At 38.2% G+C, this 14,365-nt stretch overlaps 1 protein-coding gene across 2 annotated transcripts in view; it reads left to right on the top strand.

Annotated features, from left to right (window-relative positions):
* The window catches only part of igf1ra (insulin-like growth factor 1a receptor), a gene marked incomplete at its 3' end in the record, with an annotated part of 84,558 nt that overhangs the window by 2,118 nt on the left and 68,075 nt on the right, over nt 1–14,365 (top strand). The window contains exons 1-2 of one of the 2 annotated variants that reach the window (XM_079621822.1): nt 3,558–3,650; nt 10,587–11,150. In XM_079621822.1, coding sequence (XP_079477948.1) covers nt 10,748–11,150 — 403 coding nt within the window. In that variant the 5' untranslated portion in view covers nt 3,558–3,650; nt 10,587–10,747. Of the gene's footprint in view, nt 1–3,557; nt 3,651–10,586; nt 11,151–14,365 lie in introns of those variants that run through there. The other variant, XM_079621821.1, reaches the window with a different exon arrangement.

The following is a 14,365-nucleotide window of genomic DNA, read 5'->3' as shown; positions in this document are numbered from 1 at the left end:
TTTTCACAAAAATGTCATGTCCCCCAGAATATTTTGTTGTTGCATGAATGATCATGCAATATATCAAAAGAAAGAACAGCCTCTGCTTTTATTATAGCTTCATGCATTCTTTTTTTTTATCAACACTTGAATGTGGGTAAGTTTAATAAAAAAAGCAACATTTTGAGCAAAAAGCTGATAAAATCAAATTTTTTGGCAAAGACTACATCCAGGTCTGATTCAGAACGATGATCAAACCATTGATGGAGTTGTAGATCAAGTCCACCAACACCCTCAAAGCTTGCACAGTCCTATATCTCGTCCTGGATCGTCATTTCATTCAGTAATGTTAGGTAGTTTTAATTTATATGTGGTTTAATCTTGGTAATTGTGTTATTTTACATATGCATATATGCTGTAAAACTGTAAAAAAAAAAAAAAGACAGCATATATGATTACATATGTTGTTTCTGCATCTTCTTCGCATATATTTTGATCAGGAGATTCAGAAGACTTGTAATAGTCTTTCTCTGACAAGCAGATCCAATGAGACCTCTTTTCCTATTTGTTCATGTGTTGTTCAGCATATTTACTGTCCTACCTTAAAATAGTTTTTTTGTTTGTTTTGGATTAAGGCTTATAGGGACAGTTCATCCAAAAATAATCATTCTGTCATTTTCTCACCCTGTATGGCTTTCTGTCTTCTGTGAATCACATAGTCTCAGTGAATACAGTCTCAGTCACCACCATTCACTTTCATTGTATGAAAAAGATGCAGTGAAAGTGAATGCTGTCATCTGCTAACATTGATTTTTTTTTTCCCGTTCCACAGAATTGCACTACTTTAATGTTAAAAACATCAGAGAATGAGATAAAAAGTTCATTTTCTTACTTCATGGTCGAAATGAGCGAATGTTTCGTTGGCTGAGAGACTGCAGTGCAGTGTCGGAGCATTTTGGCTAACTGAATTCAGTCTCTGTCACGGTCACAGCACACGATAAGAGATTATCCGATAAAAAAACGTAGTCAAGACGGCAAACCTGAAAACGATATAAATCCCTGTCGTTTTTGCTTTATCACCTCAAATTGGACTAACATATTTATGTGAAAACGAAACATCCAACCCACAGGGTTTGGTTTGGCTAGGTTGTTTGTTGTTTGTACCACATTATTATATTGGTAAAATTCGAATTGTTTGTAACCTTTGGATATAACAAATATTTATTGGATTACAATCGGATTTAGACTTAGTGATTTGGTTTTTGGAATAAGCCCAAGGGAGACTACAAAAATGAGTTTTGTGTCGTGTGTCTTTTTCCTAAGCATATTCATGTGTGGTTTTGTGTATTTTTCTATAATTACACACAGAGATTCTTTGTACCGGTGTCTTTTATGTCAGGATGTCATTTATCTGTTAGTGATAACATCGTGTTTCACAAGGAAGAAAGGAGAATGAGATAACAACATGTTATTCCTGCTGTCAATTTCCATGTCTTTCCACAGTTTTAAAACATCTTGTGGTTGGCGGATGTAGTTGTAATGTTTATGCAGCTTAAGGATCATCAAATGCCTAATTGTGATTGTGCGGGGGCTGCATTGTAGCATAAAGAAGGTGGGCCATTCTAAACTCCCATTTACATTCAAAAGGAGTTAGGACGCAATTCAAGGCCATTGACCGGAGTGGCCAGTCCCACATCCAGGCCACTGTGAATGTCAGGGGGGTCTGTTTCTCAGCACCCTGCGGAGACCAGGACCACTGGCCCTATACAGAGAGGCTTGTGTGGGGGGTAAGCTCTCACTCTTGGACTCCATCATTGCATTGTCCCGTCTGTCTCTTTCTCATGAAGTGTTGCAAAGACACTCCACTGACACACTGACTTTAATCAGGGCAAAACTGGTTTCATACTTCTCCACTCCTGGTTTTGTGTCAATTTGTCCATTTTGATTTGATTGATGTTTTCTGACTTTAATGGGCTGATTAGAGATTAACTGTTTCATTTAGGCTAGGTATATTGTGATTAAATAAGAATAGAAACAAATTGTAGGACACTGGCTAAATAATCAGTTCATGAAGAAGATTTATATTTTTTGTAATACTACATGTTTAGTGATTTGATGTTTTCAGTAGGATGCACTAAATTCTGGCCAATATCAATAAGGAGATAGTTTTTTTTCTTATTATAAATGGCTGATATTAATATTCTATACTATTTTGTCTGCTTAAAAATAAAGCACTAAAACTAAAATCAATCATTTTAAATTATACAAGTGAATTTAGGCATCAAAACATTGTAATCAACAGTCTATCTATCCATCCATCCTCTATCTATCTGTCTGTCTGTCTCTTTGCACACTTTATGCTTAGTGCACTGCACATTTATTCCTATACTGACTGAAAAGGTTATAAAATATTCCGTACCTAAATCACTAAATTAATGGCCATGCTCCAAGGGAAGTCCTCTTTGGTTGTTTTCATCCTGTTCAGTTTTAAAAAACTGGTAAGGCTAATAAAATGTAATTTAGGCTCCTTTCAAGTTTCACCACAGTAAACTTTCCATGCCACTTCTTCCAATATGGCAAACAAGCCTCCATGGTCCATTGAGAAAGAGAGGGTGAGCGAGAGGAGAAACATGAGGTTTGAAAATAGAACATGTAAAAATACACGGCAAGGGAAACAGACTTGGTTTTGTTGATTCGAAGAGTAGTGAGTTTGTGAATGTTTTATTGGGCTTGCTTTAGCCGTTCACACGGACGGCCTCCGGACAGCCTGGCGGCGGAGCGCGAGTCACTGCGTTTGCTGCTGTCAAATGCTGACACAAACTCACACTTAACCCCCCCCCCAAAAAAAACAGTGAGGGCAGCGTTCCTCAACTGCACCTCGTACTCCTGAGATGTGGCTAAAAGTCGAGATTAAAAAATAAATTATTCAGTAATACCCACTCCCACATTCAGCCCCGTACTATCTTCACAGGCCTCCGCTTGTTGTTAATCTACAGTCATGACTGTATAAAAAGCAGGAGAAAAATGGCTGTCACCGAAGTGAAACATTCAAAAGAGAGAATAGTGGGTGGACTCTACGTCTTGCACTGTTTATTTGATAGCCCACCTTTGTCTACTTCAGTCTGTGGCTGGCATTTAATATTCTGGTGTTGCTCATTCTTTTCGTGACTAAGGGTGCCTACGCGCTAGAGTTTCCGCTGCGTCAGATAACACTCCGAATCCATTGAATTCAACGGGGATGATTTGCGTTGAATTTCAAACTTCTCCTCGTCTTTCAAAACTGCATCCTACTCGTGTAACGCTTTCTCTAGTGTGTAGCGCCCTCAGGCTGAGCGAGTCTATTCCTATGACTCAGACGTGCGCCGTAGTGACCAACGCTTCTCTCTCTCTCTCTTCATATTTCTCTCCCCATCCCTTGTTCTGGTTCTGCTGAGTTGTGCTTCATCCTCAATGTGGGAGCGTTCGTGCCTTTTCATCCGGTACAGCACAGCGCTCTGAGTCACTCCCGCTGCCCCTGAATCTGTGTCACTGTGCTAGTTCGTGCCTACGTTCGCTGCTGGAGTCAAACGGTCTTAAGGCTTCAGTAAGCAGCCAGATGAGGCATTTGCTTAATTAAACGTTCATTTAAAATAGGTCTGCGTGCAGTGACCACCCGTAGATCATTGAACAGAGTGAGTGCGGTTGTACTCCCACTGACAGTAGGCTACTTCACCCTTGTGTGGCTTTTGTTATTATAAAGGATAGTTCTCCTGAAAATTAAGATTGTCATCATTTACTCACCCTCATGTTGTTCCAAACCACCAGTATGACTTTCTTTTGAAACACAAAAGAAGATATATTGAAACATATCCTTACAATGGACCCCATTGACTTTCTTTAAAATATCTGCTTTTGTTTTGGGATTCACACAGGTTCAAACTCCAACCAGAATGTGAAATAAATTATTAATCATTTTTTATATACAGTACAGTTCAAAAGTTTGGGGGTTGTTTTTTTATACTCTCCTCAAAGGATGCATTTATTTGATTAAAAAAACAGTACAAACTGTAATAATGTGAAATATTGGTACTAAAATAAGTGTTTTCAATTTTAATATATTTTTAACTGTAATTAGTTCTGTAATGACAAAGCTGAATTTTTTAGCATCATTACTCCAGTCTTCAGTGTCACATGATTCTTCTGAAATCATTCTTATATGCTAATTTGGTGCTCAAGAAATTGTATTATATTATTTTAATATATATATTCTTATAGTTATGAATAAGAAACATTATTATATAATTATATAAATAGTTAATAAATCAGTTTTATTTCTTTGATGAATAGAAAGTTCAAAAGAACAGCATTTATTTGAAACAGAAACAATCCTTGCTGAATAAAAGTATTAATCTCTTTAAATGTGTTTATTTATCCATATAGTTTGATATTGGGTATTTAATTGTGATTTTATTTTAATTTAATTTTAATCTTTTTATTTTTAAAGCACTTAATAAACACTGTTAAATGTAATCATTAGCAAATCTTAATTTTCCCAAATGCAATTCCCTAAAGTCACTTGTAGCATCTAAACCAATTGGCTTTAGTTTAGTTTAGTTTAGTTTAGTTTAGTTTAGTTTAGTTTGTTATACTTAATTTATTTATACAAAATAGTGTCGAATTAAAATTTTCGCTTTTTATCGGTTACCAACAATAACAGTAATCAGTAATATCGGCATAATCCAGATTTGTTATACTGTTGCATTTATTAATTTTTTTAACTAGAAACTAGAAACTAGAGGTTTTAAGTTTTTAGGATTTTTGAAAGATACTAGCCGCTCTGTGTGGGTGTATTTCTGCACTATTAGTTGACCCCTATCTTTCGTAAACCTCTGCCTCAGCAACATACCATGTTGTTCCATCTTTCAGGCAGAGTTTTGCTAGCTGAGTATGCGAGGGGGGGCAGAGGTGTTGTATTACTAGTTGGGCTCTGACATATGAGCTGGTGCTTTTGAAGTGAGGGCTATTGAAGGGAAGTGTAGCACCAGACCAGTGGTCAGATGACTTCCAGCATGTGGGGGATTAAACAGCAGTTGAGGTGGCAGGTGTGAGCGCTGCGGAGCACAAACCAGGATCTTGGTTGTGCTCCCCTGTGCCCCCTCACTGCGGGGCTGACTCAGGACCCCCATCGCAGAGGTCTAATGCAAAGCGCTCTTTGAATTCGGGCCAAGAAAGAGGAATTAACTCTAAATGTCAGCGTTTTGTTGTTTTCCGCAGGAAGGTGCAGGAAATGCACAGCCTATAAGTGCATGTTGAAAGATGTCTGGCTGGTGGCGTTTAAACCTTGGACGAATTCCAAACTGCCTCTTTGCGCCCTTGAAGTGCGTTGCAAGAAGGTGACGCTACTCGAAGGGTCTTAATGAAAGTTAGTTAATGAATCCTTTTACGAAGGGCCTGTTAGTGAAGAGCTATTGTCCCTTTTAAGAATTAACTTTTTTTCCAAAAGTTTTGGAACTTTCTTTTCATGAAAGAATGAAACGCATTGTTCATGATTCTAAAATATGCGTTTTCAAAACATTTTTTCTTTGTCAATGACCCATATTCTTCCGAACAGTCACATGAGACCGTATGTGACATGCACCCTTCTCACTTCAGTGATGCTCACTTTCAAGTGGAATTGGCTTCTTATCTTGTGTGTGACCAAGCTTTAAAACCATGAAGAGTTTTATGTCGCCCAACAATGCTTCACCAGATAACAGTGTAAGTGCGGGAATACCGCTAAAATAGTGTTGTTTTCCGAGAACGATTACTCAAAGTGGTTTCAGTAACCTTTGATAATCTCTTGAAGATATTAATCGGTCCCACAAGGGTGGTCATTTTCTTTAGGTCACTTTAACAGCTGCAATTAAGACGTACTGTAGTGTGGGGCTCTTGGTTTCAAATAAATTGCTGTGTACTTTTCTCATTTGGAAATAAGATCTGATGGATGGACAAGTGATTGGTGAAGCCAGTACGTTACAGACTAGATCTCAAGAAAGGCAATAGATAAGTCTTGTTTTCCCCTCGTCTATCCAAGAGGTACAGGGATTCCTGTGGAAGCCCAGCAAAAGGTTATCAAATGGTAACAGCAAGAGTTGGATTTCAGACCAGTATGTTTGCAGCGTGGTGTGAAAACCACAGTGAATGTATGACTCTCCTGGGTTACTGTTTGCTCCTAAAGACAAGCACTGTAGGCATTTGTGTTTTGCAGTTGAATAGTGCTGATATTTGGCATTTTTTTTAATTATCGGCATCAAGTTTTTCTTTTTGGTCGATGTGTCGTAAGGGGGGCTTTTATTTTGACTTTTTATCTTTTGAATATCTAATAAACATCTAATTTCAAAAACCTTGCAGACTTTGTTGAATCCAGCTCTGAGATCTTCTGAAGTGTGCATTTGTGGACTGCATGAACTAGTAAATTCTGTACATTGCAGTCGGTACGTGCGAATCGGATGCGGACAGGTGTTCAGCTGCCTCTGGAGACGCATGAAACACAAGCTCTAAACCCTTGAGAAAAAAAATCAATATCGGTCGACCACTACAGTTGGAATTTTGCGTGCTGGTAAGACAACAATTGCAGGTGACATGAATAAGAGCTGAGCCCATGACCTCTCAGGGAGGATTGGCCAGATAATATGGACTGATTCCTGATGATTATAGCTGAACGCAGAGCTGAGCACAATCCTCTTAGGGAAAATGATTTGAGGACTTTAACACTGCTGCTCACTTGTGAGGTTGTGTGGTGAGGATGTAGAAGCTTTCCTTTTGTATTAAGTTTCTTTCTCTTAAAAAACTGGAATAAGCTTTTGTGACCATTTCAAACACATGTTTGCATAATATATCCCAGAGTAGCACTTTATGTACATGGGGGTCATAATGACCGTAATTATCATTAAATCTGGACACCAGAGGTTATGATGATTTGAACACAATGAATGAATGAGGAATTTATAAAGCCCTTATATGTCTGTACACCCAAAGCTTTACAATCATGTCAGGGGATCTCTCCTCAACCACCACCAGTGGAATAAGACGCATATGTCCTCACTCCTCATCGATGTATCTTGCGGCCAATGAGAACATTACATTTTATTATTTGTAACTAATAATCACCATATTTTTTCCATTATACAGACTCTGTTTTGTCTCTTATCGCCACCAAAGCTACATTGATTTGATCATAAATACAGTAAAAACAGTAATATTGTGAAATACAGTTTAAAATAAAGAGGAATGTATTCCTTTGGTAAAGCTGAATTTTCAGCATCATTACTCCAGTCTTCAGTGTCACTCTAGAAATCCTTCTAAAATGCTGATTTATTGTTCAAGAAACATTTCTTATTATGGTACTATCATTGTTGAAAACAGTTGTGCTGCGTAATATTTTTTTGGAAACCACGGTAAAAAAATAATCTGGATTCTTTGATGATAGAACGGTCAGCATTTGTTTGACCTAGATTTTTTTAAAACATTATATAATTGTTTTATCACTTTTGTTCAATTAAATGCATCCTTGCTGACAAAAAGGAAAAAACATTTGGTATTTCCGTATAGTTTATATATAATAGTCTAATATTTCTGTAGTTTTTCGTTATCCACTGTAGTGTGTTTTTTCTTTAATCAATGAGAATTTTTGTTTATACTATTGATTCATTGATTTATCTGTAAATGACAGATGAATCCAGAAAAGTATTAATTATTCAATCATGGCCTGTGTGTATGAAAACAAAAGTATGAAAAAAAGGAAATGCATGAGAATGATGGTACTTCATTAATAATAAAATGTTTAATAACAGTAAGCACTTTTACTTATTTTTACTATTTGATATATATTGAGTAAAAATGGGTGATTATGAAGAGAAATTTAGAACGTAAATAAACTGGAGAACAACAAGAAGTCGATATTTCTGTAGGATAATCTTTGAAAACGTGTGGTCTTCCTTTTAGAAGGAAAGTCCTTTGGGTGCAGACTGGTTGCACTGGATCCTTTAGCTGTAAAATCTGACTTGTTGAAAGCAACACCAACATGACAAGGGTGAAGGGTTCAGATGCTTCTCTGACTGGCTGTGTTTACGGAACAGCCGGATCTTTGGAAAGGGAATAGGAACTGGGTGAGCTCTTTTGTCCTTGGATCATCCTGGATGATCTACTGATGGGGATGTTTGTGTCAGTTGGCTTCACGCTTCTTGTGTGGCAGTTTTAGGAGACCTAAGACTTTTCAGCACGTTACATGTTTTTTTTTAAATCGGTTTCTGAGGCAAAAAGGTTTTTTAGGTGTGTATGTTTTCCAATTCAAATATCCTTTTAGCTGTTAAATAACCTTTTGAGCCATTTTGACATGCTGTCAGGTGTTTTTTTGTCACTGCATAAAAACTTCTTCTTCTTTCGTGTAACTGACAGACTCCATGTCTTTGTCTCTCTCCCACTCTGTCTCCCTCTTTGTGTCTTTCCAGACTGCCTGAATTTATTAATGGATCCAACCGGAACTGGGGACTAAAGTTTCTCTTTATCAACAAACAAATTAGTCTTTGTGTGAGTCACTCCGGCTCTCCTCCCTCTCCCGGGATTGTGAAGGAGAAAAAAAAAAAAAATGCCGCAATGAAACAAAGGAGACATGCAGCTCCATGACTCCCAAGTGCAGCCATGGGGCATTTGCGATGATACGGGAAAGCAAATGCTATTTTTTTTCGTGGAGCAATCATTTCCGTTCTAAATTTAGATGAGCGTAATACACTGTCAGGAGCAAATAAAGATCTTTTTTAAACAACACGCTCGCTATTTTTGGCACACAAAACCCTCAAATGGGATTTAGATTCATGAAGCGTGTCATTTTCACAGGAAATTCGTGTCAGGAAAAGCGGTTTCCACTCCTGTCAGAATAATGCACAGTAGGCAATCTGAGAATGTTGAAATTTTGACCTTTCTGCATTACTCAAAAATTCACCATCTTCTGCGTCTCGCAGTGGGCTATTTCGGTTGTGGCTGTAAAGAGAGATTGATACGGTTGTTTCTGTGTGGGACCATGCGTTCTGGCAGCCATGGCTGTGTTGTTGTTGTTGTTGTTGTTGTTTTTTTTACGTGGCAGGGAGAAACCTTTCCATTTGACTCATAGAGGCCCTGTGATATTGTCTCTATCAGAGAAGGTGACTTAAGCCTCTCTAAGAACATAAAAGGTTTAGCTAAAGGAGCTCATATGTCAAGACTATTCTTCTGCTGAGCTCTTTCCCCTTCTAGGACACCATATATTTGTTTTGTTATTGTTGGATGTGAATTACTCCTCTCACTGTAGATTGTCATGCTACTGTTAAACGTTTTGGCATTTGCTTGATATAAATCTTTAGCTCTTCAAAGTATTACGCATGAAAATGTGGATCATATTGGTCGGTATATAGGCTAAGGAAAATTCACCTATTTTATAAGTTCATGTTGTTGAAGTTTTTGTGATTCATTCATTCATAATTTTTGCAATTTCTTTTGACCTCATAATTTTTAATCAAAATCCTCTTGTGAAAACATTAGACTTCTCTCTGGTGACATTTCTTTGGCTTTTCCAATAATTAAGTCCTTTTAAACCCCGCCCCTTCACAATCGACTGCAAGCTCACATTCATATTTGAGTGGAAGGGCAACATTTCAAAACCCATTTAAGAACGGATTGGTGGAACCAAGTTCCTGCCCAATTTTTTTCCTCTTTTAACTCAGATGTGTGTCATAATATTGGAAAATAATCCGTCGCTGGCCCTGCATCCGTTTCATCACTACTTTAAATCCAATATATCTGTAGGTTTTCTTTATTTTCCCCTGTAGTATGTTTTTTTCCCTTAAAACAATGGGAATTTTTGTTTATACTATTGATAAATTGATTTAGCTGTAAATGACCATAAAAGTATTAATTATTCAATCATGGCCTGTGTGTGCAAACCAAAGTCTGAAAAAAAGGGAAATGCATGAGAATGATGGTACTTCATTAATAAAATCGAATAAAGATCGAATGCTAGGATGCTAAAGACTTTTTTTTTAAATAGCTATATTGTTATTGGTTGATGATATCCAATAGCATGTGCGGCCTACAGATGTTTTGGCTATTTTTGTTCTTCCGTGACTTTTTAAAGAGAGAAAAATAACCAGCAGCAACATTGATATAAAGTTGCAACACAGTCAATCCTAATTCTGGGAGTGCCACAGTCTATACAGGGAGTGTCAAAGGGTTATATAGGATAACTTGGCAGATCCCTTCTAAGCCGCTGTAAATTAAGAGCATGCTCCTCTGAGATTATTTTTCCATTGTCCCTTTTTTTATCACGAGTGACAGTGGATACTTCAGTTCTGACTAAATTCAAGTTATGCTTTTGTAGATGATTATCCACCAGAGAGGTGTGCTTTTGTTGGAAAGTTAATATCCTTTATTTATTTCATCACAATATCCTCAAAATAAATCTCCTCAATATTTCTTTATTATTTCTTTATTCATTTCTATTAATAAAGAAATGCATACATTATCAATGTATTAAATGTTAATAAAGAAGCTTTACAACGTCCAGTTTTGATAATATTAGTCTAACTGTACTGTTTTTTTCCCCCTCTCCATTCCAGTCTGTGGTCCTCACATTGATATCCGCAATGACATCAGTGAGTTCAAGAAGCTGGATAACTGCACGGTGGTGGAAGGCTACCTGCAGATCCTTCTCATTGGAGACAAGAATAACAACCTCAACCAGGAACACTTCCGCTCCTTGTCCTTCCCCAAGCTGACCATGGTCACCGACTACCTTCTCTTGTTCCGTGTCTCCGGCCTGGACAGCCTCAGCATGCTCTTCCCCAACCTCAACGTCATCCGAGGACGCAACCTGTTCTACAACTACGCCCTGGTCATCTTCGAAATGACCAGCCTGAAAGATATCGGCCTCCACAACCTGAGGAACATCACCAGAGGGGCCATCAGAATCGAAAAGAACCCGGAGCTGTGTTACTTGGACTCGGTGGACTGGTCGCTCATTATGGATGCAGAGTTTAACAACTACATCGCTGGGAACAAGCAGTCCAAAGAATGCGGTGATGTTTGTCCAGGTATCATGGAGGACAGACCGCAGTGCATTAGGACCAGCTTCAATGACAACTACAGCTACCGCTGCTGGACCTCCAACCACTGCCAGAAGGGTAAGAACTTCCCAACCAGACCTGATCTTGCGAATATTTGATTTATTTTCAGGTTTTATTTCTGATGGATTCACATCTCCTGGCATTTCATATATTGTTCCTTCACATGGGATTTGAATGAATAGTGAAATGAATTGTGAAACTGAATGAGGCTTGGTTTGCACAAGATAAAGCTGAGTTGAGATAAACCGATAGAGGGATGCTGTTTACTTTGCTTGGGAACTGGAGGTCTGCCTCTTTGGCAGGATCTTGTCAGGTAAATATTTGGTTAGTATATCTATGTTGTGTTGAGAGAGTTATGACTAGACTGTCTACCAATTAATCAAAGGCTTTGACAGTAGCTGAAGACAGAAAGTCCTAAAACAAAAAAACAAGAGGTTTTCTGTGACCTGAGGTGATGTTCTGTGAGGAGCTCTACACAACAAATTGTGCAGGATAATAATTACCTTTATTCATTGGATAATTGTCCTGAAAAATTAGCTTTTTGAAGTTTGAACCCTAAGTTATGTTACTGCACTCTTGAAATTCACCATTTTCTGACTGATTGCTGTTGAAGTTTGTTAAATAATACATTTTGTACTTATTTATACTAATGATCAATTGATATAATTAGCCAATATTTGGCCACTGTGAGATTATTTCATTGTGTTTCTAACCATACCTGATAACTGTTTCCACTTGGCAGATTAATGGATTAGTCTCATTTCACTTTTTTTATTTAGTAAAGAACTTTGAGTGAAGAATTTACTTGTTTTTGAAGTATCAAGTGAAAATTCTTCGAGAATTGCACATCCTTTCAGTTTATTTTAGATCTGTCATGTGGTTGGTTTGAAGCTCTTCTATGGCTTATTGTGCAGTATTGCTAAACCGATATATCAGTCAGGGTAATGATTTTGCCAATATATGGCCATTTTTAAGATGTAAGGTTTTTGAGGTTTTTTTGGGGGAGAAAATTTATTGACATAGATGGTAAAGTTTTTCTGTTTTCTGAGTATTTTGAATAAAATATATATATATATTTTTTCAGAATGTTTGTTTACATCAGAAATTGACTATTGGAAAATCCATATTGGTCAGCCACTAGGACCAATAACAATGTTCCTAGACACAATGTTAAAGAATAATGTACTTTTTCAATTATTTTTGAGGAAAGTGTGAGTGAAATTTGTGTGCATATTATTTGCTACTGACAATCCACGTCAGTTCACCTCTAATTTCAATTTACATTTTTTTTATTTTTATTAAATGGACATCCTTTGATTAATTTCATGTTTTTTGTAGATGAATTCTCTTGTGTGCAGATTCAAAACTGCTTTGTTTACTGCAAGGAATGAATGGACTTGAATTAGGATGATGATTTGGCTAGGCCCCAAACGGCAAACGCATATTTATTTATTTTTTTGGTGTGGATAAGATTGGTAGAATGTGAGAAAATCACCTGGCTGAGGCCAAAATATCTTCATCTACGATTTCTTATCTCTGTAGTCATACAGAGATATGAGGTCAGTAGATATGAATGCCAGTGTGTCCCTTACATCTGACTGGGAATGCCTGGGAAAGTGAACTACCCCTTATGAATGTTTGCTCCCTCTTCCTCTCCCAAGCACACAAGAATGGTGGGAAAAGTATAATGGATGAGAACACTACAGCACCCTCCACCCCTGGCCTTCAAGAGACCTGCAGACCGTGCAAGTCCCAGGCTCGGAGAGGCCGTCACAGAGCTGCCCTCCCTCCTCTTCCCCTCCGCTTGAAAACAAACAGAGGAAATCAACTCTCCTCACAAACGCGCTCCGTTACAGCCTGAATGTTTATTGTTGCTCTTGGGATTCTTTGAATCCGACAATCCTGAGGACGACATGTTTGAGGAAGGTATGGAGGTGACGTGCTTCGACCCAACCAGGAGATTTGATCCACATCAGTGGGCGACTCTGTTCGTGAGTGTCCTTTTTTTCAGCGACTCCCCTCTGCACTCCTGATACAGTCTCTTCCCGGCATTCCCGCCCACATCGTGTCAGCACTTGCTCCCCTGCACACCTGTTCAGTATGGTAATCTTGTGTCTGAAAGCCGTGTTTTCGCCTTTGCAGAGGTGGGGAGGCGTGAGTCACCTGTATCCAAGGCTCAAACACTCAAACAAAGACAACGACTGGTAGTCACAGCAGATAGGACCTACTAATGGTCCGACTGATTGATCTGTGTTCTCCAAAGAACTTACTGGAACAAGCAGTGGGCTGCCACCTGTCCGATTGTGTACGCTTCCCGTCAGTGTTTCCACATGGAGCTTCAAAGGAATCAACAATTTGTCTATGAAAATCACACCCCAGCATTTTCCTACGCTTTATGAGCTGTCGGTAGCTTGCGGTGTTCTTGAGGCACAAATGTTGGTGAGAATGATTCAACTTCAAGAAAGGTCACGGCAAGGATATACAGGGGAACTGAGGGGCATCTTATAGGGTTGGGTATTGATGCAAATTTTCTATTTCAATTAGATAATTAATTGGGGTAGCCTATGTATCCCCAGTTGGTACAATACTTTAATATTAAAGGTTAAAATTAACAAATTTGCTACTTACTTTTAAATTACACATAAGGATGTTATAATAATAATAATAATGTTATAGTAATAACTTTTTATAAATGTTTCTTCACAAAAACAGTTCATACTTTAGGGCATTGAAAAGGCCAAGTAGGTGAATTGAGACACTGCAACAGAGAAATTTAAATGACGATTCATGAATCAGTCTTTAGTATTGGCACAAACTCTCAGTGTCACTCGGCGCAGCCGTCTGGCTCTCTGTGGAGGACAGTCTTTTCCACCCCTTGGCATAATTGCCTTGTTTTTCTTGTGCACAGATGTTTCTTCAAGGGCACACAGTGGTTTTGTAGTCAATTTGGATCAGTCCTCTCTCTCTAATTACTGCACCAAGAGTTGCTGTCAGTGACCAATCATCGATCAGCTCCTGCGTATGTGCGCGAGACTGCCTGTTTGTTATGAGATGAGGGTGTCCACAACAGCACTACTGTTTGCTTTTTTCTGAAATGAAAGACCATTAAAAGCATTCCTTGCCTGTTCTTGCATGCACTTGTTACCATCACCTCTGTGTATGCATCCGTGTGCCTGGAGTTCATGGACTTTCCATTTGTAATGCCTTTCCATTGTTTGTCTTCACGCTGCCTAGATATGTATGTTTGTTAACCTGCTTATGCTCTAATAATC

This window comes from Phoxinus phoxinus, assembly GCF_949152265.1.
Source record: "Phoxinus phoxinus genome assembly, chromosome: 8".
NCBI lineage: Eukaryota > Metazoa > Chordata > Actinopteri > Cypriniformes > Leuciscidae > Phoxinus > Phoxinus phoxinus.
Note: the sequence above shows the minus strand (reverse complement) of the source record. Positions and strands in the feature narration are given on the sequence as shown.